Source organism: Fukomys damarensis, unplaced genomic scaffold (genome assembly GCF_012274545.1).
Source record: "Fukomys damarensis isolate Sample0158 unplaced genomic scaffold, DMR_v1.0_HiC HiC_scaffold_14, whole genome shotgun sequence".
Lineage (NCBI taxonomy): Eukaryota > Metazoa > Chordata > Mammalia > Rodentia > Bathyergidae > Fukomys > Fukomys damarensis.
The window spans coordinates 31,992,946-32,020,405 of record NW_022900926.1 but is presented as its reverse complement, the minus strand read 5'-3'; the positions used below and the strand labels follow the sequence as shown (position 1 = coordinate 32,020,405).

The 27,460-nt window shown below is 37.6% G+C and overlaps 1 protein-coding gene and 1 pseudogene across 1 annotated transcript in view; one reads left to right on the top strand and one right to left on the bottom strand.

Annotated features, from left to right (window-relative positions):
* Armt1 (acidic residue methyltransferase 1) overlaps positions 1-10,091 on the top strand; it is a 12,867-nt gene extending 2,776 nt beyond the window's left edge. The window contains exons 2-5 of the mRNA XM_010628845.2: positions 124-229; positions 3,001-3,245; positions 6,426-6,591; positions 8,986-10,091. Of these exons, the coding sequence (XP_010627147.1) occupies positions 124-229; positions 3,001-3,245; positions 6,426-6,591; positions 8,986-9,753 (1,285 nt within the window). The 3' untranslated portion in view covers positions 9,754-10,091. The remainder of the gene's footprint in view (positions 1-123; positions 230-3,000; positions 3,246-6,425; positions 6,592-8,985) is intronic.
* Positions 10,092-20,394: 10,303 nt separating this feature from the next.
* LOC104865391 lies at positions 20,395-27,207 on the bottom strand (annotated as a pseudogene).
* Between the last annotated feature and the right edge of the window lie 253 nt (positions 27,208-27,460).

Genomic DNA, 27,460 nt, shown 5'->3' with positions numbered 1-27,460 from the left:
AAATATATATATATATATATATTAGAAAAAACTAGTCTAACTCCATAGTTGCATGAAAAGCAATGTTAGGCCTATCTAAGATTAAAGCTACTATGTAATACATTGCGTGTGACTCTTTTCTAGATCATTTGCCTATCTTACAATCAAAGATAGAGCACCACAGATCTTGACTAAGGCAATTGACACATTGCATCGACACAAAAATGAATTTTTTGAGAAACATGGAGAGGTAAGAATTGTGTTTTAATTTTCTTTTTTTGGTTAATTCTTCAACAGAGTAACAGTGGTTCTTGAAGACTTTAGCTTTTGTGTAAAATGTGAGAATGACTACCTGGGCCAATGGTTTTAATGTTACATGTTGAAAGCAAGTGTAATCATGTGGTCATCAAGGGAGGCACAGCCAATCTCCAGTTTAATGTGTTCTAACAATTTAATCTGTCAACTAATTAGACCTGAGAACATATTTTCGAATATATACAATGTTAAAAATGGTATATACAATGTTAAAAATGGTGTCTTGCGTTGTTCACTTGCTGAGAAAAGCTTTTTAAATTTCAAACTCAGGTGAATTAGACTATATTACTAATTTGAGAGCTGCTATGCAAAACTCAAAAGGTGATAACAAATTATGATTGACACATTATGTGATTAGAGACTTAAAGACTGGCTGGATGCTAGAAATCACCTCATCTGTTCAGTTATAGGGTGAAAAACAATTTCAAAAACTATGCTCTTGGAGGCAGAGGTCTTTAAAGTTGCAAGTCCAGTAACATGCACACACCAGCACATTGTTTTGAGGGGTGACAACAGATATTTAGAGAAATGGTGGTCTTCTCTTGGCCAAAGTGAAATGGAGCAAGAGAGCACACTGGCTGTAAGGCTTTTCTTTCAATCTCTCGTATCTCCTCCAAGCCAATCCTGATGTAATGCAGGATCACCTTTGGCTCTTTGCTGCTGAAATCTAACTAGTCTTGAACGCTGACTTTCCGGTGTTTATTACATAAGCATGGTTTCGTTTTGATGGACGTACATGTTTACCACTAAAGTATAATACAGGCAAATTTGGAAAGGTTGCTGGAATGTTTTGTCATATGTGTAAACAGATTACCCTAAGTTCTCTAGTAGTTGCAGTTGTTTTGACTGGAGTGACCTAAAATGTCGTCATTAATGGAGTCAGTATCCCGCTGCTTGGCCTGTGTGTCCTAATCCCCAGGTGGCCGTGCTGGCTAAGAGTGAGAAGAGGACCTGTTGTCCTGCCCGCCCTTCCCTTTTTCCCATTCTCCTGGGTACAGGATGAGACCCACGAAAATGTTGACACAAGTCATGTCTGCTCTGGGTGGCCTTTCTGTGTCTTTTGTGCTCCTCTCATATCTGTGCCATCTCAGGAGGCCTGCGTTTTCCCAGCTCCCTGAGCCCTGAGCCCCCAGCACAGCAGGACCACACTTCTCCCCAGAGGAGCCACGCAGGACGCTTCACAGGCCCATCCCTGTAGGCTGGTTTAAAGGGATGTGAGTCTTCTGGGGACGGGCTTGGCAGACATCCTTTGGTGACAGAACCGCACTTTATTCTTCCTCTGGCCCTGCGTGATGTCTGGCATGTAGGGAACTCGGGAAATGTTTGAATTGAATTGAAGCAAGTTGTCAAGCTGGCACTGACTTAGCCCTTATATAGGCATTTGTCTGTTAAAAAAAAAAGGTTGCTCACAACTGTACAGAACTCTTAGATGTGGAATTTAATGCTTATGAATTGAAATTGAAGACTTTTGGGTGGAGACTTGGTGGAGGGAGAGTTCCCTTTTTATGAAAATTAGCTCTGTTGGGACTCAGGCTCAGCGCCTAAAACCTTGTATTTTTTACAACCTCTTTATTTCTGAACCTGCAGAATCACTAAAGCTTCAATCTTTAGTTACAGGGGCAAAATAGATTCTATTTCGACAAAAAATGGGGGCTGGGATGTAGTTGTAGAGCACTTGCCTAGCATGGGCACAGCTTGGGTTGTATCCCCCAGTGCCACAAAAAAAAAAAAAAAAGAAGAAAGAAAGAAGACTGGAGATACCCGTATTGAGAGTACAATAAGTCTGAAAATAGAAAATAGAAAATAAAAAATTCCCTTAATATCAGCATGGTAATGATTTCATAAAAATATTTATTTGGTCTTGGTTATTTCCTATATATGTATTTTTTTTTCTCATTGAGTTTATTGGTACTTTTTAGGTATACAGTACAGTGGTTATTTCCTATATTTTGTTCTGAATCTGTCATATGTTAACTCTTCCTCTTTTTTTAATGAGGCAAAAATCTTGCAGGTATAAAACTGAAGTACTGTATTCTTTTGTTTTTAAATTAATTTTATCAATACATTTTAGATATACATAATGGTGACAGTTCATCGTTTGGAATTAGGTACCTTATTATTTTCGCTTTATTCTTTTTGAGACAGGGTCACACTTCCACCAGAGCGCTGGGATTACAGGCATGCCCCACACGTCCACTCACTTTATTCTGATCCCATCACATCTGTCCCTTCTCCAGTTAACCTGTTACATGTTGTAGCACTATTGTGCCTTGTTTATCAGGATCTCTCTCACCCATCAAACTTACAGAGAACAAGGGATAGAATGAGCTACCTGGAGAAACCTCAGGAGGCAGAATTCCTTTTCTAGTAGTGAGAGGCGTATAACGTGGAAGCATGAGAGTTGTGGAAAACCTAACAGTGGTTTCTTTTCCCTCTGTGGTAATGGTCAGCCCACCTGAGGATGCAGGAAGGCCAGAGCTGACAAAAAAGGCTGAGAGATAAGGTGTGATCAAGTTGCAATGAACTCTGTGGGTTTTGATTTTCAACTTCAGAATTCTAAAATGTCTACTGGTTTGTAAAAGACACAATATAATTTTGAAATATGGTATATTTCATACCTTAAATTTAGGTCTACAAAGATGTGTTACTATAGAAGAATTACACACACACACACACACACACACAATGTTTTTGTTATCTTTGCAGGAAGGTGTGGAAGCGGAAAAGAAAGCTATCTCTCTTCTTTCTAAATTACGGAATGAAATGCAAACAGATAAACCAATTGTCCCCCTGGTTGAGGACTGTGCTGATACTGACCTTTGGAATCAGCACCTAGAGTACCAGTGCAGTCTTTTAAATGAAAGCAACGAACAGCCAAGTTGGTTCCGCTCACCATGGTTGTTTGTGGAATGCTACATGTACCGTAGGCTTCATGAAGCAGTTATCCAGAGGTAAGTGTTTAACTGTTAAATAGAAAAGTTTAGTGAATTCACACTTTTTTGGAATTGTAAAAGGATGAGTTTGAAAATAAACAAATGGAACCCTGAATTCATTAGGGTTCAGCAAATATTAATGCCGCTGTTGGACATTTCCACAAATGACATCAATTTAATAGCTTCTTGGCAATTGTAATCCTCTTGCCTACAATAGACATAAGGTTGGCTAAATAGTATGAGCTTATTAAAGATTCTATAAAGACTTCTAGAATAGAACGGATTATACTTACTGAGCAAAGAAAGCTCATTTGAAATATATATGTATATATATAAAATCAAGATGGTACAAAGTAAGCATATGCTTTATTTAGAAATGGTGTATCACATTTTATTTGTTGTAAGGAACCATTAGAATAGTGAATTATTCTGTTGTCTCCCACACTGGCTTGTTAGTCCTATAGTTTGTTTTATTTTGCTTCTGATGGCTAAATTAGAAAAAGACTAAAAGTTACACATGGGTTCCAAATGGTTTTTAGAGCTTTTTTATACTATTTGATTTTTCCTAAGAAAATTCTGTTACAGAAGTGATTTATAATTCAAAAGAAAAGGTAATGTTGATTATCCTTTTAGCTCACAGTTTCAAAAGTATAGGTTTGTGGGCTGGGGATTTAGCTCAGTGGTGCCACTGACTGACTCACATAGTGCAAAGTCCTGAGTTCGATCTCTGGTACCAAAAAAAAAGTGTGATTTCAAAAGTATAGGTTTGCTATGTATCCTTTGGTGTACATTCTTAAATATAGCAGAGAATAATTTAACTGACTGAGAAAACATTTGCAAAATAAAATTATTTTGGGAAGTATATTGGCATTTTCTGTTTTAATATTTATCTTGTTTTTGGGGGAGGATACCAGGGATTGAACTCAGGACCTTGTGCCTGCAAGGCAGGTGGCAGAACCACTGAACTAAATCCCTGGCCCCTTCATAAATTATTTTTTTATCATAGTTTGTTGTTTTTGTCAAGTAGCGATGTTTAAAAACTGTTCTAAAGACAAAACATAGTCTTACAAACCTGGTATGCAGATGACTGTCAGCAGAAGCTGGGAGAAGCTGTCATTTGTTAAAAACTAGCCGTGTGCCAGTTACTGCACTTATCCTATGGCAGTGTGTATTTGAGGAGCTTCCAGATTAGGGCTATTATGAAGAATGTTGCTGTAAACACTGAAACACTTTTGTGGTGAACATATGTTTGTCTTTCTGTTGGGAATATACTTAGGAGTGAATCCCTGACTCAGAGGGATTCAGATACAGCTAGGGTAGATTCTCAAGTAGCAAACACTTTAAAGCTGGAAAATGTTATGTGTGTATATTTAAAATATTAATATATTTACATTGTACATATTTATGAGGTTTACTCTTTTAAATACAATTAAGATTCATTCTTAGGGCCGGGGATTTAGCTCAGTGGTGCCCCCGCCTGCCTCGCAAGTGCAAGGTCCTGAGTTTGATCCCCGGTATAAAAAAAAAAAAAAAAGACTTATTCTTAACATGAGTTGTGACTTTAATGATCGATTGTTAATAAAACCTAAGAACATGTGTTGGTCAGCCATTGACAGGGCCAAATAATAAATATTTTAGGGTTGATATGGTCTCTGTCTCAGACGCTCAGCCTTGCTGTTGACAGAACGTAGATGAATGAGCCCGGCTGTGTTCCGGTTCCAGTTCTTCTTTTATAGGCACTGAAATGTGAATTGCAGCATGTCATAAAGTAATGCTTTTCTTTTGCTTGGTTTTAACCTTCCAGACACGTAGAAACCATTCTTAGTTTGTGAGTCCACGAAACGGGTTAGCCTGCCTGGGTCTGTAGGCAGCCGTTTATTGACCCTGAATTGGAACCCATGCATCCAAATGGTTTTTATCCTTTTAAATCACCTTGAGAGTCAGACAGGTTTCAACAATGCTGTCACTGCTGAAAAGTACCTTTGAATTCTTTGGAATTTCTCTCAGAGCCAATTTATAAGCTATGAAAAGTAAGTTTCATTATTTTTTAGTCACTTCTTTTTAACTAAAAATGTTTTTATTAAACTTGATTATTTTGCACTCTTTATTCAGTTGAAATTGCTTTGAGTGACTTTTGAAGATAGGTGGTCACTGACATGATGTTCAATAATGTACCACATGTTCTGATGAAAATTCCCAAAGAGGATTCCAAAAGTGCTTTAAGTAATGGCAGCATCCTAGGAATAAAAGTATAACTTCCCATGGGCCTGACTGGCAGAAGGAAGCAGCCATCCTTTGGATGTATAAAGGCTGGTGTCTTTTTAAAAACAAAGAGTTTGGCCGGGGATTTAGCTCAGTGCTTCCACCACCTGCCTTGCAAGCACAAGGACCCAAGCTCGATCCCCCATACCAAAAAATAATAATAATAGTCATAAAAAAATAAAAACAAACAGTCTATGGGGGAAGGTGGCTGAGTTAGAACAGGAGATAATCCAAATTATCTACCCAATTCTGTAAAGGCGATTGTATTATTATTTACATCTTTGTCATATTCTTCAACAGATAGCATGAAGATATAGCCATAGCACAAATCCTCACCTTTGGCAAAAAATTAACATGACAGTAAAGGTCAACCAAAAACTGATCAGAGTTTGTCATTGCAATGAAACTTATGAGTATTAAGTCTGATTTATCTCAAGTACTTATTTTATTCCTACAATACTCTGGGTTTGACTCTCAGCGATTATTGCATTGCAGCCGTATGTTCTATTTACATCCATATATTTGTTGCTAGAAACTATGCCCCATTGATACTCAGAAAATATTTGTTGAATTAAAGCAATTATTTAAAAATATTATTAATCTTTCTCCTTTTGCCTTGGAATCTCTTCTGGGTAAATAAGCTTGGGCATAAGCATTATGATTACTTACTAGTTCTAGTAAAATAGTTGGTTGGGGAAACTTTGACAATTAATTAAAATGAGCTGGGGACTTATTTTGTTTAACTTGATTATCTGTGCTATGCCTGGTGTCTGTTACCACTAATTGTTGTGACTCGTGGTGCTGTTCTCTTCCTATTAAAGACTGCAGTTACTCAAATATCTGTATCTATATCTGTATCATCTATCTATATCTATATAATATATACATGTTTTAAAAAGATATAGACTTATGTTTCTCTTATGTTTTTCTCTTTAGTCCACCAATCAATGACTTTGATGTATTTAAAGAATCCAAAGACCAAAATTTCTTTGAGTCACAGGAATCTATCACTGCTTTATGTACTTACTTGCAAGAGTTGATAAGAACTATTGAAGACCTAGATGAAAATCAGCTGAAAAATGCATTTTTTAAACTTTTGCAGGTAAAGATCAGACCATCTGAATGTCTTTATATTGTTTTGTAAGTACTAGTATTAGTAGTTTATACCTATATATACTAAATAATAATGTATTCTATGTTATTTAAGCTAGTGTTTTTGTTTTTTACCCCCTCTGAACTATGTTTTCTGCCTAATTCAGAAATACGAAAGAAAGAAAACTAGCATACCAGCCCTTGCATCCTAGCTAGCCCATTCTTTTGGAGAATAGTATCTTGGAAATATGTTCTTTGTCCCATAAGTGTGTTAAATTGTACAGAAGAACGGTCCAGTCTGTTTCCTGTCATCTAATTTGACCAGCTACTCCCCATTGTCACCCTACTCCCATGTAAAGGAAGCCAAAGTTGCTTTCTCGTATTGCCCACAATGGGAAAAAGGTTAATTTTGCAAGAAAAGCCTGAAGAATGTTGATCTTTTTCCAAAAGTCATAGCACTTTATGATTGTGTCCACAAAGTACTTTTGGACCTGTTTGTGTCCAACACTTTTCTAGATGCTGGGCCCGTGGTGATGGAAGAAGTAGGTAGATCCTCGCTGTCACAGAACTTGTGATTTTGAAGGAATATAGATAACCAGACGATGGCGCAAACGACTGTAGAATTAAAAACCCAGAGGTGATTTGAAGGAAATGTGCAAGAGACCAACAGAGAACCTGATCTCCGTTTCTGAGTGCCATCGTGTATGCTATTGTGTAGGAGTCGCCAAAAAACTGTAGAAAAGTATAGCCTTGAACACTCTAGCTATTATGTATGCCTTACCTTTTTTTTTTGAAAATTATTAATTTCTTTTCAAAAACACTATTCTTGGTTAAAACATACATTTTCCTCATCTTATGTTTAAATATAATTTTTCTTTTTCTTTGAGGCTGGGTCTCCCTGTGTTACCCAGGCTGACCTTGAACTCCTGGGCTCATGTAGTCGTGCCAGAGCCTCCCTAGTAGCTGCGAATACAGGCACCAACCCTGGCTATTTTCTTCATTTTAAATCATTAATGACAGTAGAACCTCTTTTGACTAATATTTACTGAATACTTATATGCCATATATTTGATACATTATTTACATGTATTATGTCAGTTCTCATGATACGGTCACTGAATAAAATACTAGTGTCTTGGTTTTTGTTTACAGAACCTGAGCCTTAGAGGTTTTAAGTAATTTGCCAGTGGTCATTAATTAAAGATACTAGGCTTTAAACCCATGTCTTGACTCCAGAGCCTGTACTCCTAAACATGTAATTTTTTTTTTGGTATTGGGGATCAAATTCAGGACCTTGCACTTGCCAGACAGGTGCGATACCACTGAGCTACATCCCTGGCCCTGTAATTTTTTTGATATTTTTCCATTTCTTGAGACAAGCTCTTGCTATGTAGTTCAGGCTAGCTTTGCACTCACTGTGTAGCTCAGGCTGGCCTTGAACTCATGGTGACCCTCCTGCCTCAGCCTCCTAAGTGCTGGGCTTACAGGTGTGTGCCCCCACACCCAGCTGTAATTTTATAATTTAAGAAAAAATAGGGCTATATTCCCTTTAAAAAACAAAAATAACAGTATTATTTCAATTTAAAGCCAACTAATAATTGATTACACCAAGTGTACAATTAACATCACCCTGGTTAAAGTTTTGGCTTGAGATACTATTATTTCCAGATTCTTTTTCTGTTTGTTTGTTTTTTGTTTTTTTTTGAGACAGGGTCTCACTATGTAGTTGAGACTGACCTGGAATTCACTATGTAGCCCAGGCTGGTCTCGAACTCACAACGATCCTCCTGCCTCAGCCTCCCAAGTGCTGGGATTACAGGCATGCACCACCATGCCCGGCTTTTCAGCTTCTTTATTTTACAATCTCAGACAGGTTACCCTGTTCTGAAGGTTATACAATTAGTAAAAGAAACCGGGCAATTTGGGGAGGAGCGTAGGAAAGAAAAAAGGAAATGTTTTATTTTTCTCTTGACTCCCCAGTGAGTCTGAGCCTCTCTTTATAGTATCCAATGATTTTTTTTTTTCCTGGTACCTCAAACTCAGGACTTTCCTCTTGCAAGGCAGGTGTAGTGCCACTGAGCTAATCCCCACCATGATGATGTTTTAATATCTGTATGATGCAAAAACTTCCCTTCTGAATAGACAGGGGGACTAAAATCATGCCAGTCATTTTTTTCAAACATCCGTTACACATTAACAAAAAAATGTCTCTGTTTTACCTAGTAGTAGAGCATCATGTAAATATATTACATTATTAGAGAAACTAGACTTGGTAGATATTTTATTTTTAGAAATAAATATAAATATAACCAATATTTGAAGCAACCCCTCCCTTTACCTCCTACACCATGGAGGTTTTTTTGGTTACTCAAAAGGATGACAATTTTGTTCTTCTTCTTTTCAGATTTCACTCTGGGGAAATAAGTGTGATTTATCTTTATCAGGTGGAGAAAGTAGTTCTCAGAAGACCAACGTAATGAATTCCTTGGAAGACCTAAAACCTTTCATTTTAGTCAATGACCTGGAACATCTTTGGTTGTTGCTTAGTACATGCAAGAAAACCAGGGAGAAAGCATTGTTGAATAGAGTGTCTATTATTCTGGACAATGCTGGGTTTGAACTTGTTACAGATTTAGCACTAGCTGACTTCTTGTTGTCTTCTAATTTGGCCACTGAGATTCATTTTTATGGGAAAACTATCCCGTGGTTTGTTTCAGACACTACCATCCGCGACTTTAATTGGGTAATTAAACAGATGAAGCACTGTAATCGTAAGTGGATGTCCAAGTGCGGGCTTGACTGGGAAAACTACCTCAAAGTGGGTAGATGGGTTTACCATGATCATATGTTTTGGACTCTGCCTCACGACTACAGTGCGATGCCCCAGGTTGCCCCTGACTTATATGCTGAGCTACAAAAGGCGTGTTTAATTTTATTCAAGGGTGATTTGAATTACAGGAAGTTGACAGGGGACAGACAATGGGACTTTACTGTTCCGTTCCATCAGGCTCTGAATGGCTTCCACCCCGCACCACTGTGCAGCATCAGAACATTAAAAGCTGAGGTTCAGGTGGGTCTGCAGCCCGGGCAAGGGGAGCAGCTGGCGGCTTCTGAGCCTCACTGGCTGACCGCTGGGAAGTACGGCGTATTTCAGTTTGATGCTCCGCTCTGACTTGGCTTCGGGACTCCCAGAGTGAGGAACGTGGGGAAGCACCTTTCCCTCCCCGGAAAAGCAGTGAGTGAACTGAGTCACGGACTGCACTGCTTTAGCTCTAGAAAGCTTGGCTTCTCCGGGTTCTTCTCCATACACTCTGGGTGGTTTCTCCTCGGAATATTTTGCCTCACTGCAATGTTTTGGAAATAGATGGTTTTAAGTTAGTTACAGGTTTTACATTTATGTTGGAATTTTAGTATCTGTTTCACATTAAATGCATAATTTCAAGAGATTTTTTACTTTATTTTTGGTACCGGGGATTGAACTCAGGTCCTTGCGCTTGCAAGGCAGGCCACCGAACCACTGAGCTAAATCCCCAGCCCTCAAGAGATTTTGATGAGCTTTTTTTTTTTTTGTACCGGAGATCCATCTCAGGACCTTGCGTTTGCGAAGTGGGTGGTTGCACCACTGAGCCAAATCCCCGGCCCTTGATGAACTTATTTTTAATTGGATAGAAAGCAAAATATAAGTGAATTCTGCTTTTTAAGTTTGTTAATCCTATTTTTTAAAAATAGTACACTGTATGGTATTTAATATTGTAGGAGGAATGGAATTTTATTTAACTTGATTTCAAGTTCTCGAAATAATGGCTCAGGTGAAAATATGCATTTTAATGCTTTTGTAAAGAGATGCATTTCTTACAAATGTGATGCTTGAACACATCAAAGGAAAACTTACCTCATAAGTTAATTATAACTTTTGTTCTCCATGGATTTTATTTTATTATGACAGTCTGTTTTATTTGCATGTATTTGTAATTTTGATTGACATGTAAAATGGATATTCAGAAAGAGAAAATTGAACAGAATGAAACAAGCAGTATTTGAAAAAATGTAGCATCCTTTACATTTTATTCATGATATCCATAACATAAAACACATAAGTGTTTTAAATGAACAGATTTTAGTTTGCAATTTTAGAAAAATGCTTGATATAGAAAAGATTCCTATGGATTGACTTTGGATACTACCATTCTTTTTTCATATTACACATTGTGTTGGTCATCATCACAGATACTAATAACTATAAACTGGTTTGTTTTGAAACTTAAATTGGAAATAAACCTGGAAATTTTTTCTTGCACTGGAATAATAAAATATGCTGAAAAACTTCATGGCTTTATTTTCTTTCTTTCTTTCTTTCTTTCTTTTAATATTTAAGTGATTTAAAAACTCAAATACTAACATATTTACATAGGAGAGTAAGAAAAAAACAGTCCTTAGCTCACACATTGCCCTTCCAAGGGAGAGGATCAGAAAGATCCCATGTGCTCAGTGGTTCAGTAAAGGCCAAACCAGCGTCCCTAATGAAGTTCAAGTAGGACATGTAGTGTTCAACTGAAAACAAATTTCTTTTTCTTTTTTGTTTTTTGGTGAAGAAGCATTATGTATTATACAACAACTGTTATAGGACACCAAAATTGAGGCATCCTTTGAAAAATATTTAAAAGGAAACATATGCTTACAAATACCAAATAACAATACATAAGACTGAAGCCCCCCCCTTTTTTTTTCCTTAGAAAGCAATACAACTGAAGGCAGCAGGCAGTCATTTCACCCAAGGCAGCTGAGAGTCACACTTAGCGCCAGAAAACCTGAAGGATTTCTGCTGCTTTCTCATCCAAGGGATCCAATTTCCTTAGAACCTCATCAGCTGAGCAAATCCACAATATTCTAATCTGTACAACCAGAATCTGCACGGGTCCTGACAGTGTCCACACTGTGAACAAAGAAACAGCCTTAGCTTGGGCACTAAAGGCTTTTCCGCTTCCTGTTCTTACTGATGTGAAAACTTCAGGACCTGGAATGGACCCACTGGGGGAATGAAGACCAGCTCCTAAGACTTATTAAAGAATAACATTAGACTTATAGAGAATGAGCAGGAAGATTTCTGAACCTAAACAATTACTGAAAAGAGAGGAGCATTTTGATGTGCTGTTCTTTGGAGTTTCTATAATTAAAAAATAAACACAGAACTATTTCCTAAGAAAATACATCTTAGTGTGCAATCCAATGCACATGGAAATTAGTAGATGAAAGGTAAAATGCAAAAAAAAGTATGAAAATACAGTGTTTTAAATGTGGCAATAAAGTTGGACATACTGATATAAAATCAATACAGATAAAATAAATGTGCAAATGCAAAAATTTTCCATCATTTAAGAGGGAAAAAAAAAGTGCCAGCTTGCTTGCTCTTTAAAATGGTTCCCTACGTAATCGTTCAAACATAAAACAGACATATGCAGCATTCAAAATAACCCTCTTAGCATGCATGGCTTTATTTTCTATTGGGGGAAAATTAAGAGGGGAAATTTAGGATGAGATCTATATAATAAAAACATGGTACATTATAAATATGGCCCCAAATAGCTATTAAACAATATGATTTAATATGGCGATATAATCTATGTTTTGCTAAGTGCTTAAAATTTTTTGTACAATATACCAAGTTGTACATTTTGAGTTTCCTCTTCTGTCTCTCTCTATTTTGTTTGGGGGGTAGGGGTACCAGGGATTGAACTCAGGGTCTTAGCTTGGGAAGCAGGCAGCAGCACCACTCAGCTAAATCCCCAGCCTCTTGTCTATATATATATATATATTTGTGTTTTAAACTTCGTTACTAAAATGCTCAGCATTTCGGAATTATTTGTTGACACTTGATGTAACTAAGAACACAGTTTTATATTTGGATTGACTTCATAGCCATGGTGTGAGCCATTATATATTACATTTTCTAAAGCGCTGGTGGTTCTTTCTATTCTTACTGTATAATTTATTAAGAACATGACATGACATATGAGGAAGTAATTTACTGCCCAGCCACCCACAAGAAAGAGACCAAAGAAGCAAACTAGTGCAAGAGAGAAAGGTGGGTCTGTGGAAGAGGAAGTCAGTTCAATGGGACTTTTGTAAATGCTTAGCAGGAGGGAGAGTCTTTATTTTCACCTGTTGATTTAGTAGGCTTATTGAAGTATAATTTGCCCACAATGCATTCAGTTAGGGCACAATATTTTAGTATATTTACAAGGTGTGCACCCTTAGTATATTTACAAGGTGTGCACCCATCACCACAATCATAATTTCAAAACATTTTTGTCACCCCTAAAAGAAACCATGCACCCATTAACAGTCATTTATCTTTGTTCTCTTCTTAACACTTGGTGACTACTAATCTTTTTGTTTCTATGTGTTTACCTGTTCTGGACATTTCATATATATAGAATCATAAATCATATGGCCTGGTGTCTTTTGAAGGATCATCAGATGTAGAATGTCATCAGTGCTTCTTTTTTATGGCCAAGTAATATTCCATTGTACTGATATACCACATTTTATTTGTTAGTCAGTTGGTGGACATTTGTTTCTACTTTTTTGAATAGTGCTGCTGTGAACATTCAAGGACAAGTACCGGTGTGAATACGATTTCAGTTATCTTTTGTATATATGCAGGAGTGAAGTTAAATCATCTGGTAACTGTTTTGAGCAGCTGCCAACTTGTTTTCCAGTGTTTTCATTGCTTTATATTTCCTCTAGCAGAGCACAAGGGCTCCAATTTCCCCACATCCTTGTCAACAGTTATTGTTGATTTTTTTTAACTATAAAGTATGAAAATACAGTGTTTTAAATGTGGCAATAAAGTTGGACATACTGATATAAAATCAATACAGATAAAATAAATGTGCAAATGCAAAAATTTTCCATCATTTAAGAGGGAAAAAAAAAGTGCCAGCTTGCTTGCTCTTTAAAATGGTTCCCTACGTAATCGTTCAAACATAAAACAGACATATGCAGCATTCAAAATAACCCTCTTAGCATGCATGGCTTTATTTTCTATTGGGGGAAAATTAAGAGGGGAAATTTAGGATGAGATCTATATAATAAAAACATGGTACATTATAAATATGGCCCCAAATAGCTATTAAACAATATGATTTAATATGGCGATATAATCTATGTTTTGCTAAGTGCTTAAAATTTTTTGTACAATATACCAAGTTGTACATTTTGAGTTTCCTCTTCTGTCTCTCTCTATTTTGTTTGGGGGGTAGGGGTACCAGGGATTGAACTCAGGGTCTTAGCTTGGGAAGCAGGCAGCAGCACCACTCAGCTAAATCCCCAGCCTCTTGTCTATATATATATATATATTTGTGTTTTAAACTTCGTTACTAAAATGCTCAGCATTTCGGAATTATTTGTTGACACTTGATGTAACTAAGAACACAGTTTTATATTTGGATTGACTTCATAGCCATGGTGTGAGCCATTATATATTACATTTTCTAAAGCGCTGGTGGTTCTTTCTATTCTTACTGTATAATTTATTAAGAACATGACATGACATATGAGGAAGTAATTTACTGCCCAGCCACCCACAAGAAAGAGACCAAAGAAGCAAACTAGTGCAAGAGAGAAAGGTGGGTCTGTGGAAGAGGAAGTCAGTTCAATGGGACTTTTGTAAATGCTTAGCAGGAGGGAGAGTCTTTATTTTCACCTGTTGATTTAGTAGGCTTATTGAAGTATAATTTGCCCACAATGCATTCAGTTAGGGCACAATATTTTAGTATATTTACAAGGTGTGCACCCTTAGTATATTTACAAGGTGTGCACCCATCACCACAATCATAATTTCAAAACATTTTTGTCACCCCTAAAAGAAACCATGCACCCATTAACAGTCATTTATCTTTGTTCTCTTCTTAACACTTGGTGACTACTAATCTTTTTGTTTCTATGTGTTTACCTGTTCTGGACATTTCATATATATAGAATCATAAATCATATGGCCTGGTGTCTTTTGAAGGATCATCAGATGTAGAATGTCATCAGTGCTTCTTTTTTATGGCCAAGTAATATTCCATTGTACTGATATACCACATTTTATTTGTTAGTCAGTTGGTGGACATTTGTTTCTACTTTTTTGAATAGTGCTGCTGTGAACATTCAAGGACAAGTACCGGTGTGAATACGATTTCAGTTATCTTTTGTATATATGCAGGAGTGAAGTTAAATCATCTGGTAACTGTTTTGAGCAGCTGCCAACTTGTTTTCCAGTGTTTTCATTGCTTTATATTTCCTCTAGCAGAGCACAAGGGCTCCAATTTCCCCACATCCTTGTCAACAGTTATTGTTGATTTTTTTTAACTATAGCTTTGCCATTGTGTGTGAAATGGTGTCTCATTATTTTAACTTATATTTCCCTAAATAATAGTGACATTGAACAGGTTTTAGTGAACTTATTGGCCATTTGTATATTCTCTTTGGAGAAATGTCTTTCATTCCTTTGACCATTTAAAAATCATGTTTTTACTATTCAGTTGTAAGATTTAAAAAATACATTCTGAACATAATATCTTATCAGATACATGACTTGTAAATATTTTCTTCTTCTTTTTTTTTTTACTAAATTGGGGATGGGAAAGACTTTGAAAGCTATACATGAATTTCATTACCTAGAGAAAGTACCTCTGTAATATCTGACATTTAGTATAAGCAGTAAGTGACACCTTGGAATCGTATAAAATGAAAACACTGGAGAAAAAGACTAGGAAAATAACAGTAAGAACATAATACTGCCACATCCAATACTCCTGTTAGGATATTGATATGTGTGCTTAGATTCTAAGTTTTACTGTATGTAGATAATTTTACACTTCTAAGACAAAAAAAGCAGATTCATACCATTTAAATTTTTTGATACTTAGGTATTTTTTCATGTCCTGATGTTTTTCACTGGTCTTGTCATTTTGCTTTTGCAGTTTTATTTTTTTCTTCACTAATGAGTATGATTTTTTTGTAAATAGTAGTACTCACATTTCTAATCCCCAGTTGTGTTGGTGTGTGCTGCTATAGCAAAACATCTGAGATTGGGTAGTTTAAAAATAAAAAGATTATTTCTCACAGTTTTGGAGGCTGAGCTTCCAAGATGAAGGTTAGAGACATTTATTTCATCGTACGGATGCATCAGAATTATTTTCACTATATAGATTGTTTAATGTTTTTGCTACTATAAAAAAGTTGAAATTAACACTTCCAGACAAAATTCACCAGTCTAATTATTTGGAACCACCCAGTTTTAGACACCCTAGAATAGTGTTTGTGTTAGAATAGCTCCAAATTCTCAATACTGAGTAGCTGCTTATCACGGAAGGGGTTTGTCTTTCCCTCCCCCTCCCTTCCCATCCCTTATAAACACCCATTGTTACATTCACGTATCTGTGACATTTAAACATTTTGTTTGGAGGAGTCTATGACACAAAAACACTTAGTCTTTTTTCTTTTCAGCTTTAACTCAGTTTTTCTTCTTTCACATAGTTGGCAAAAACTGTGACTAGGTGTATTTTTATTTATTTATTGTTTTTGGTGCTTTGGCTTGGACTCAGAACCTCATACATGCTAAAATATGCTGTAGTACCGACCATACCCCTAATCCATAATTTCGAGTACAGTATATTTTTTCCTCTTCTAATCTGATTTAATAGTAATGCTTCTTTGTTCAGCGTGGTGCCATCAAAAGATCCTTGAAAGAAATACAAGTTTTCACGCATGCATGCAGAATGAGTCATCCTTAACTTTGTCATTAGGAGTTATTTTTAAATTGAAAAGGATGAAAAAGTATTGAGAAAGTTTTTCCTATTTAGAAGTTATTTTAAAATAGTTTAAAGATTTTAAGAATGAGAGCTCCGAGGGAGCTTTTTCAAAATATAAGGCAAGGAAAAAATTCGCAAAACTTTCTTTCACATGTCTTTGTATGTTTTGTGAGAGTTTTGGACTCTCAGTGAATATTAGACATGTACAGATTCATTTTAATCAGCACAGATACATTATGGAGTGCTACATCCCAACCGTGTATTAAGTACTTTATTTACAATGTGGTATTAATAAGAATACTAGAGGCAAATATTTTATTCCACTATGCATATAAGGACACCAAGTGTTGAGTTTTAAGTAACTGGCAAAGGTCACTCAGAAATTAAATTCCAATCTACTGGAATACAAAACTCAAAATTATGGCCTTGAAAGTTACCATGTTTTTAGCATAATTTATAGCCACAAATTTAACTTTTAAAAAAATGGGTAAATAAGTTATTGATGGGAATTTGAGCCCTGATTATTAGATGATAAGCCACAAATTAGTAATATATTGAAGCTTCATTCATATATTTTATAATAAAGATCCAGAAAAGGGAATGAGGTTCATTTTTCTGTACCATTTTTAGCATCATTGGGCACAGATGAGTTCACAGATTTGTACCGCAGATTGAACACTGAGAAGGCTAAGAACTTCAGTGCAAAGCACTGAACACTGGCAAATCCCAAAATGAAAAGGACACTTCTTACATTTTAAGCCACCAAGCAGCTGGAAGCCGGTGGGTAATTATTTTCAATGGAAATTATTTTCATGAACAGATGGAAGTGATTTGATGAAGATAAATTGGCTCATTCTTCCATCCGAAAGGATGATAATAAAAATTGTGTTTTGCTTTCTCAGCGAAATCCAAAATCCTGTTCATAAAAATTATTCTGGCTTGTCCTTGATAACATTATTGATAAACTTTAAAATTAAATGAGGCACAGTCTTCCATTATCTGTAAAAGTATTCTTTAATTCTATATTTTTATTTCCTCTTCTCCAATTCTCTAATGGAATGTGATTGGGCCGGGCATTTAGCTCAGAGGTTCCACCACTTGCCCTTGCAAGTGAGAGTTCAATCCTGGGTACAAAAAAAACAAAACAAAAAAACCCAAAAGTATCTAATGGAATGTGATTGGAACTACTGAAACTCTAGTAATTGTGATCTTGTGAGATGGATTCTGAGTTAGGGTTGACAACTAGGGCAAAGATCCCAGGCCCAGCCCGGCCACTCATTATATCATTTTGTTTTGGTTACACAATTACACATTGTGTGACCATCTTGAATGTCCTTATACATAAACAGTATGTGTAAGTCACTACTAGCTCTATAATTTCAGGATATTTGTGTCTTTTGCCACCCAACACAGGAAGGCAATTCTATTTGCTTCTTTTGAATACAATTTTGGCACTTTAATTTTGTGATGAATTCTACTTCCTTCATCCTACTTTTGTTTATATCAATTTTTTCTTCTTGGAAAACTACTTCTTTCCTATGAAATCGTGACTCCTGTGGGGCAGGTCAGAGGTACATGTTACACACAACAAAGTACTTTTGGAAGCTAACCTATTTTGGAAATTTTACTCCTCCTACTCCCCGTACAGTGGATCGAACTCAGGACTTTGCACTTATGATGCAAACGCGGCGCCACTGAGCTAACCCATAGCCCCTATTTTGGAAAATTTAAATGGTTTCTATAAATCATGAGGGTATAATTAAATATGTTGGTAAGGAAGAATCAAAGGATAGAACTTATTTTTAGCTAAAAGAATTCACAGAAAATATTCCCCATTGTGGACAGTGGACACCATATTAAGAAATTCTTCAAGGAATAGAGGAAGGTTTTATTATATTGCTGGGCTTGGCCTAGCAACAGGACTCCCAGAGTAGACTTGAAGCTCACATTATCGAGTGACTATACAAAAAATCATTTTTCCTCCTTTCTTTCTAGAACGGCTGCCATCTTGTTGGACACGCGTCCTCATGCTGGTATCAGCCCTTTCCCATGGCTGCCTAACTGTGTGATGTGGACCCAGCCAAGGTAAGTCACGGTTGCTGGATGGCCATGGAAAATGATGTCCTTGTCCTTAAAAAAGGGTTATGGAAAGAGAGAGCCCTCTTTTTCCTCTGGAGGTCTCATGTCCAACTATGGTGTTGTATTCACTCAGTTTTACATGTGAGATTACAAACTTGCCACGGAGGGCAAATGGCAGTAACTATATTTGAGCAAGGCACAGGATCTCAACCTATATATAGTTTATGCCACTGCTTACACTGACTCCCCTTACATCAGTACAATAGTAGTACTGTACCAATAATAGTACTTATGCATCTTCATTGGTGCATATATGTGTTACAGAATAATGGGATTTATTTTGATGCATTGGTATATGCACAGAACACATTTTGATGATTTTTCACTTACGTTCTCTTCCTTCTCCCCTCCCCTGTCTACTTTCACATCTCAAAATTCTTTCTAGTTCTTTCATCTCTCACTTATTTATTTATTTAAAATGTATTTTTAGATTGCTTATATAAAAGAAAATATGAACATTTAATTTTTCTGAGAGTGGCTTATTTCATTCAACACAATGGTTTCTGCTTCCATTCATTTGCTTGCCAATCACATTTCATTCTTTATGGCTGAATAATATTCCATGGGTAAGCGCACCAGGTTTTAAAAATTGTCTATCTGTTGATGGGCATTGAGGCACCTTCCACAGCTTAGCTATTGTGAATTGCACTTATAAACATGGGTATACTTGTGCAAAATATAGTGTGATATCTTCAGTTCTTTCAGGAATATATACCCGAGTGATATAGCTGGAGTCAATTTATTTTTTAATTTTTTAAATTTAAAAATTTTTTTTGTTACTAGGGATTGAACTCAGGACTTTGCACCTGCAAGGCAGGCACAGTGCCACTGAGCTAAATCCCTGGCTCTGTGTTTGGTTTTTTTGAAGAATCACCATACTGATTTCATAGTAGTTGCACTGGTTTGCATTCCCATCAACAGAGTAGAAGTGTTTCACTTCCCTGGCATATTTGCCAGCATTCTTTTTTTGTGGTTGTATTTTTTTTTCTAGATTAGAATTTACTTTTTAAAAATTAACTTTATGGATACATTTTAGATATACATAATGATAGCATTCATCATATTCACATTCATTACTGGGATCTTGTACCTTCCCATGACAGGTCTTGGTTCTCATTTTTTTCCCCTTGTCCCTGCCCTCCCTTCACCCCCTCCTCCCCTCCCCATTTACAAGCATTTTATTTCCATTTTTTCATTTTCTCATATTTTTTCTTTTCCCTCTTTATATATTTTAAATCTTATCTTCTATCAGAAGAGTAGCTAGTAAAGATTTTTCTCTCATTTGTCTCTTCACTGTACTGTTTCCTTTGCTGTATAGATTTATAGTTTTTAACTTGATGGAGCATTATTTGTTGATTCTAGCTATCATTTTCTGTGCTGTTGGGGTTGTAGTCAGAAGTCTTTTCCAAGTTTCCAGCCTTAACTCTAGGTCTTCGACCAATTTTGATTTGGTTTAAGTATAGGGAGAGAGATGAGGATTTAATTTCAGGCTTTTACATGTGGATTTCCACTTTTCTCAGTAACATTTGTTAGAGGTTGTCTTTTTTCCAGCATGTGCCTTTGGCTCCTTTGTGTACAAAATCAGATGGCTACAGGCATGTGGATTTGTTGGTGCCTCCATTCTACTGCATTTGTCTACATGTGTATTTTGTGCCAGGACCATATGCCTTTTTTTGGTAAACTCTCACCACTTTTATCTGTATTTAGTGCATACAGAGTAGTAATTCATGGCTGTTGGGACATTTGTTCAGATATGAAAGAAAGTTCAGGAAGTCAATAAATGCCATTTTGAAAAGGGAGCTCTCTAACAGAATTTACCAAGCTCAAGATAGACTTCTTCAGCAAAATCCAATGGTATTAATTCCTACAGTACTTTATACATAGAATTTTCTTCCACTTGTACCCATCTCCTGGAGCCTGTAGATCCATTCATGCTCACCATATTCAGACTCAAAGGTTCCTTTCTGAAGAGACCTTAATTTTAAGATAAAACATGATCCAAGTTCCTGGATTCCTACTTTCTGTTCACTCTTGAATATGTATCTATGAAATCTGAAGAAAATGTAATCCTGCTGATTGTGGAATGTGGCAACCTGTCTTCCAATAAACTGAGGATTATGGGGAAAGAGAAGCAAACATAAATCCAGTTGAATGACCCAGCTTTGTTGTAAAATTGTTCAGAATTAGTTCTGGTACATAGTCTGTGGGGTCCTTGCCTCTTCTCTTAATTTCTTTTCGAAGATGAGCACTGCTCATTGAAGCTCATTTTAAAATGAGTAGTTGGACCATTTGGCAAGTGACTCAAAATAAGTCCGTGTGGTATTTTACGATCTTCATTAAGCACAGTTAGATCTGTGAAATCTCTTGAGATGCACTGTGGAATAATTTTTCTCAGAGCCTGTCCTCCTCTCTAATAAACACAAGAGTTGGGCATGACTGTTGAGCGCTGTTGACAGTCTTACTGTTCTCCCATGAGGTCTATCTAGCTTTGGGAGGAGAATCTTGGGAGAAGTTTCTCTGTTGAAGTCAGTAGCAAATTCATCTGTGGCTTCACCACAAACAACCTCTTCATCCTTAGGGTCTACTGTGGTTTCATCATAGACTCGTTGGTTGTAAATGCTCTTGGGTACAGGTTCTGGTGGAGTGTTATCACCAAGAGCTTCTCTTTCTTTTTAAATTTTTTTCTTAGCATCAAATTTTCCTTTTGCTGCTTCTGTTTCCACCGCATGCACATTAAGTGTTGCTGCTGCTTGTTGTTAATCTCTGAAATACTGAAGCTTGGGAGAGGGCAGACACTTTCGGGGGTTGGACCCCGCCTTCTGTTGCCCTATCTAAGGCGACTGCACCCCTGTGAGGCTCTTCCATGGTGGCTTTCCTTTTCAAGCTTTTCTTCCCACTGCTGCCATCCTTTACCCTGGCATTCGCATGTTATTTGCTCACCGTATGTTTTTATTAATATGACTTTGTAGAATAATTTGAAATCGGATATTATTGATATCTCCCATATTTCTTTTTTGCTCAGAATTGCTTTGGTTATTCTGGATCTTTTCTGATTCCATGAGAATTTTGAGATTTTCTGCCTAGTTCTGTTGTAGAATGTTGTTGATATTTTAATGGGGAACACGTTGAATCTGTAGATCATTTTTTGTAATGTAACCATTTTAACAATATTAGCTGTGTCAGTCCATGAACAAGGGAAGTCATCCCATTTTCTAGTATCTTCTTCAATCTCTTCAGTGTTCTATAATTTTCATTATAGAGGTCTTTCATTTTCTTGGGTAGGTTGGTTCCTAGGTGTTAAAACTGTTAGCGAATTCTGGGTGGGTTCATAATTAGTGTATAGGACGGCTGTTAATTTTTGTGTTTTGATTTTGTATCTTGCCTATTATATGTTTTGCAAAGTGGTTTATACTTTATAAAATAATTTGGATATTATACAGTGTTATCACGAGAGTACTGATATATGGATCTTACTACATTAACTGGATTTCTGAGTAGTAGAAATTCTATAAGGTCTACACAGCTTGTAAGCGGCTTGATTGAGGCTTAAAACAGTGGCTTCCAAGACTGATACCCTTTTTATGGCCCTGTATTTCTTAAGGACAAATAGGAAGATCTCCCAGAGACCAGAAATACAACTAAGAATGCCTAGACTTTGTCCTATTGGCCACTGGTTTTCTGCTTTTGTCTCCCCACACTCAGGATTCTGTGGAGGTACTTTGGGGTACTGGGGTGCAAGGTAAAGTGGGGGTTGCAGAGAGACACTTTGGTGTGGCTCCGAGCATCCCATCTCTTGGTAACTAGGCCAAACAAGAGAATCTCCAAGTTGATCTTCATATTGAGGGCCTGAAAAAGACTCCAACTGAATAGGAGTCTTGGCTTTAACATAATAAAGGTTCAAAAAGTGCTGCTATGGCTGGGAAGCCACTGAAAGTTTCTTAGGAGGAACTGGTAAGCTGTATTTTAGAAAGGTCAGTCTGGTTGGGATTTTGAAGACCTTGTGTGTGGAGGGTCTGACTGAGAGAAACTTAGAAGAATGTGGACAGACCCAGGAGAAGTCACAAGACAGAAGAGGCAGAGCAAGGTGTGGGAGCAGCAAGAACTGTTTTCTAGATTTTAGAGTCTATAGGATTGAACATTTTTGGGGACATATTTATTTTTAGTTCAAAAAATAGACATATAGCAAATGAGTTTGGGAGTACAGTTCTATTAATTTCAGCGCATGTATAGATTCATGTAACTACCTATCATCATTGAGATACAAACATTCCATCACCCCCAAAGCTGCCCCTATACAGTGCTCCTACTGTCTTCACCCATTAGTCCTGACACAACACATCCATCCTTTGTCTTTATAGTTTTGGTTTTTGGATTCTATCACATAAATGAAATCCCACCTTACAAACTTTTTTTTTTTTTTTTTTGTTCCTAGGGATTGAACCCAGGGCCTTCTCACTGTACTGTGTGCCTGACCCTTGTATATTTTTTTATTTTGAGACAAGGTCTTGCTAAGTTGATACGTTGCTCAGGCTGGGGTCAAACTCAAAGTCCTCCTACCTCAGCCTTCCAGAGGGCTGGGATTATAGGTGTGTGCCACTATGTACGCTTCCTGCAAATCTTTAGACACTGTGTTCTTTACCTAGAATCAAGCCTTTGAGGTTCATCTGTTGCATGTGTCAATATCCACAGGACTCTGGAAATGAGGCTGTGGTGAAAAGGAACCTGCGGTGTGATCAAGTTGGGGCTTGAAGGTTTTTGAAGTGGAAAGAGTAATAATTAGATGCTATAAACTCTCAAGGAAATCCTTTCATTAATTTTTCATACAATTATTTACTGAGAAACAAATATATGCTAGGCAATATTTTAAGGGTTTAAGAGGCAAACAACTGAAAAACCCTATCCTTAATGTGCTTGAGGCAAAGCAAATAAACAATGAATTTGTTATTTAATGCTGGGAAGTGAGGTGCTGTGGTCAGAGAGCAGAGGGAGAAGAGGTCAATTTAGGGGAGACAGGGAGAGCTACTGGAGAAGGTCAAATTGGACCACAAACAGGAATGAAATACTTGTGTGTGCCACAGAGCCATGTTTTAGAAGGGTCAGTCTGGTTATGATTTTGGAGACCTTCACTGTGGAGAGTCTGACTGATAAGACAGGTCCAGGCCCAGGGAACTGGCATGGTTGCCATGTTTGAGGAAACTTACAGAGGCCGGAGGAGGCAGAGCAGCAATGTGAGAGGAGGTGAGTTCATGACACAAAGGGTCCTGGGCCTGTGCATTTATATTCAAAGTATGAAGTCAGCCTTGGAGAATTTGAGATAAAGGAGTGACTCACGCAGATCTATGTTTGAGGAAGACCAGTTGGGTTACGGGTTTGGGGAACAGACTCAGTGAATTTGTTGAGAGTTTGGGAGGAACTGGGACCATTGCAATATGAGAGAAATGTAATGTGGATCTGAGCTAGGCCAATGGTACAAAAAAATGGAGGAAGGATGAATGCAAAACAAATTAAAGGAAAATGGAATATATTGCCTAAGGAATTATACAGTTACAATTTAAATAACTTCCAGGAATACCGACAAGCTGATAGAAAATAAGGCTGGTCTAAGTTATAAGGGTAACTTGTAATGTGGTGTGATTGTACCTAATATTCTGTTATTGAATTAAGGTTAATTGTGGCTTTCGGACTATGCCACTGGATTTTCCAGGGATGCCAGAAACACTCCTTGGCAGAAGCCGTGCTCTCAACTGCCACTTCAATCAGAGCAGTGCTAACACAATTTGTTTGTACATTTGCTTCCCTGTAAAATATCACTGGAGTGAAAAGTTGCACAATAAAAGGGGGCCCTGTGGGAAACCACATTCTCAGGAACTTTTTATTCCATGAATGAAGAGTTTTTCTCTTCCCTACTGTGATGGTGTGTGTGTGTGTGTATTTTTTTTTTTTTTTCCTATTAGGGATCAAATTTGGGTCCTTCTGCTTCCGACTGTGATGCTCAATATTGACTGCCAACTTGATTGGTTGGAAAAATGCCTAGGGGATTAGTAAAGCTAACTTCTGGGTGGATCGTAGAAGACCTTGGTCTATATCTGGTCTCTGGCCTCCTGCTCTCAGGTTCTCTTTCCCTGTTTTCTGCCTCCCAGCCATTATGACCTGAGCAACTTTGCCCCATCACACCCTTCTGCCATGATGTTGCTGCCTCGGAGTCAGATGACCGTGGACTGAAACCTCTGAAACCATGAGGCAAATTAAACCTCTCCTCCCTTAGACTGTTGGTGTCAGAAAATTTATTCCATAAAGTGGGAAAGCTAACTAACAACCCAGAGATAGAATCTAGTCCGGCTCCCCCAGCATATTTTTTAAACAAAGAATGCAATTCATTAAGAACTTAATGGACAAAGGAATGGAAGCCTGTCTCAGCGCAGCAACACCTGACTCCTAGATTTGGAGCTAAGGGAAGGGGCTGATATGCTATGCTAGACTCCCATAGCATATTTAGGGAAAGGGGAGGACACAGCATATGTATCACAGGTTAGGCCCTCTTCTCTCTGTGTCTACACATAGAGTTTTGTTATACTTATTATTCACATGTTTTACTTTTGACTTTTAAAGACAAATTCACAATAGATCTCCTTTCATAAATGTTTAACATTCCCCAACACAATTCAGCAGTCTTATATGTACAGTTGTCCCTGTATCCATGGGGGGCCCCTCTATAGGACCCCCTGTAAGACCCTGAACCCCATATTGTACTGACCATGCTTTTTCCTGTGATCCATATCTATAGACCTATGAAAAAGTTCAATTAATGAGTTAGGTGTGGTGATGCATTAATAAAAATGAAATATAAAATACATCAATTATAACATGCATTACAATAAAAAATTTGATGAATGTGACCTCGCCATCTTGAAAGATTTAAAACAAATATCAACATTTTCAGAGCATGGCTGACTAAGGATCTCTGAAATCTTGGAAAAACGAAACCACAGATCAGGGGAGACTGTAGTATGTTTTTGTTTTCATTTTCTATATTTTAAATAACTATAGTTAAGGATGTGCTAGCTGTTACAACAGCTGAAGCTCTGTGGCTTTGACAGAACAGAATGTACTCTTCTAAAGTCCAGCTGGCTGGGATGTTTGTGGGGGAAGCTTGGAGATCACGGACTTTACGATGACATGTAGGGGTCTAGCTGACAGGTTCAAAGGTCATCCTGGAACCAAGATCTAGCCAGAAGATAGGGGACGAAAGAGCATGCAGAATCACACAGGATATTTTTCTGAGCCAAACCCGGAAGTGAGGACTTCATTTCTGCCCAAACGTCAGATTTCCAGGTCACAGTTGACTGGGTTTGGTGAGTAGCCAACCACTCTCTGGTATGTGCATGACGGTGGTATAAAAACTGGCAGACATAAACCTGGGCCCTGGATTTATATTTTTGCCTTGGGGCAAGTCAGTTGCTTTGTTGTTTGTGTTTTTGTGACTGTGTGTGAAAACTGTCTGTGTAAAAGCAAATTCAGAGAGTTCTGTGCCCATCCGTGATTCTAGCTACTCCGAAGCAGGATGTCTAGGAGAGAAAGAAAGTCTTCTTTTCTCATTTCTTCTAAGTTCAGTAAGACTCACTCCCCCAGTAAAGTATTTTTCAACTTTTATCAAGTCCTTTTATACCTCTAGATACTACTGATAACATAAAAATCAAAATGGCTACAGAATGGTCAAAGAGAGAGCAAAATCCTTTGCTGAGTCTTAGGGATTTAACTGATAGGACTAAATTGCCTCACGGAAATTATGTTGGGAACCGAATCCACCAAAGGGACAACTTGCTGGAATCTAACAATATCTTCTAAGGTTTGAGAAATACTTGATTGTCCACTTTGTCTCCACCTGGGCATTCCAGAGGGCGGCAGGAGATAGTGGGGGAGACTATCTCTCTGGCCTGAGGCGCACTTACAGACATGACGCCTTCTGGCCCTTGGAGACCATCCAGCTCTCACCATATCGCCTCAACATTCTGACGGGAGCCTGAGAAAAATGCTCCTCCTTTTATCACACTTCCTTGACCTCTGGCAAGAGCTCCGGGGAGCGTGTGCTCCAGCTGCTTCAGAGTAACCTAGGGTAACCCCACTGTCTTTATAATAGCTTTAGCATTGTGGCTTTGACATCCCTCCACCCTCTGGGCTTTGTCAGCCATGCTTGACCCCTTTAGGCTCACAGAAAGTCCAAAACACCCCTTCCCAGTACGAGGGTGGAGAGTTTCAGTGACTGGACAGAGTCACATAGGTACTGCCCCAGATCTCAAGACCCAGAAAAGGCCCCAGTCATTCCTCAAACCCAAAGCAGACTGGTGGCTCAGAGTCAAACTCACTCCTAAGTTTTCTCGTCTGATTGATCCCCATCTGTGGAATGTACTTTTCTTTAATAAATCTCTGCCTCTTCCTACTTCTGGGTGTCCTGCTCAATTCTTTGTTTGGGATACAAAGAGCCTAGATGTTGGATGAGATTGAGACCAACCGTCTGGTAACAAGTGGATTTACAGAATTTATGACCATCCTGACTTGTGCTGAATGAATTTGCCTAATCCTCACTCATCTCCCCCAAAGAATGCTAATCTGTACTATGCACTTCTAGGCACTGTGAAAGGCAAGCTCACTTTCCCTCCCGCACACTGGTTCTGTCTCACCGAGCCCATGATTCCTAATAGAAATCTGTACCCAAATCCAGAACTAACTTGGCTGTTATTTTAATCTCACTTATGAGTTCTTAGTTTACATCAATGACTTTACAGTATTATTCTATGACTAATTTTTGTGATCATGCTTTATTTGTTTATTTATTTTCAGGTCTCCTCATTCCCAGTTAATCTGTAAGTCCTTGATAGAGCTAAACATCCCTTGCTCTCTTCAACTTACCAGACTTCTGCTCAGTGCTCTGTATTGAGCAGG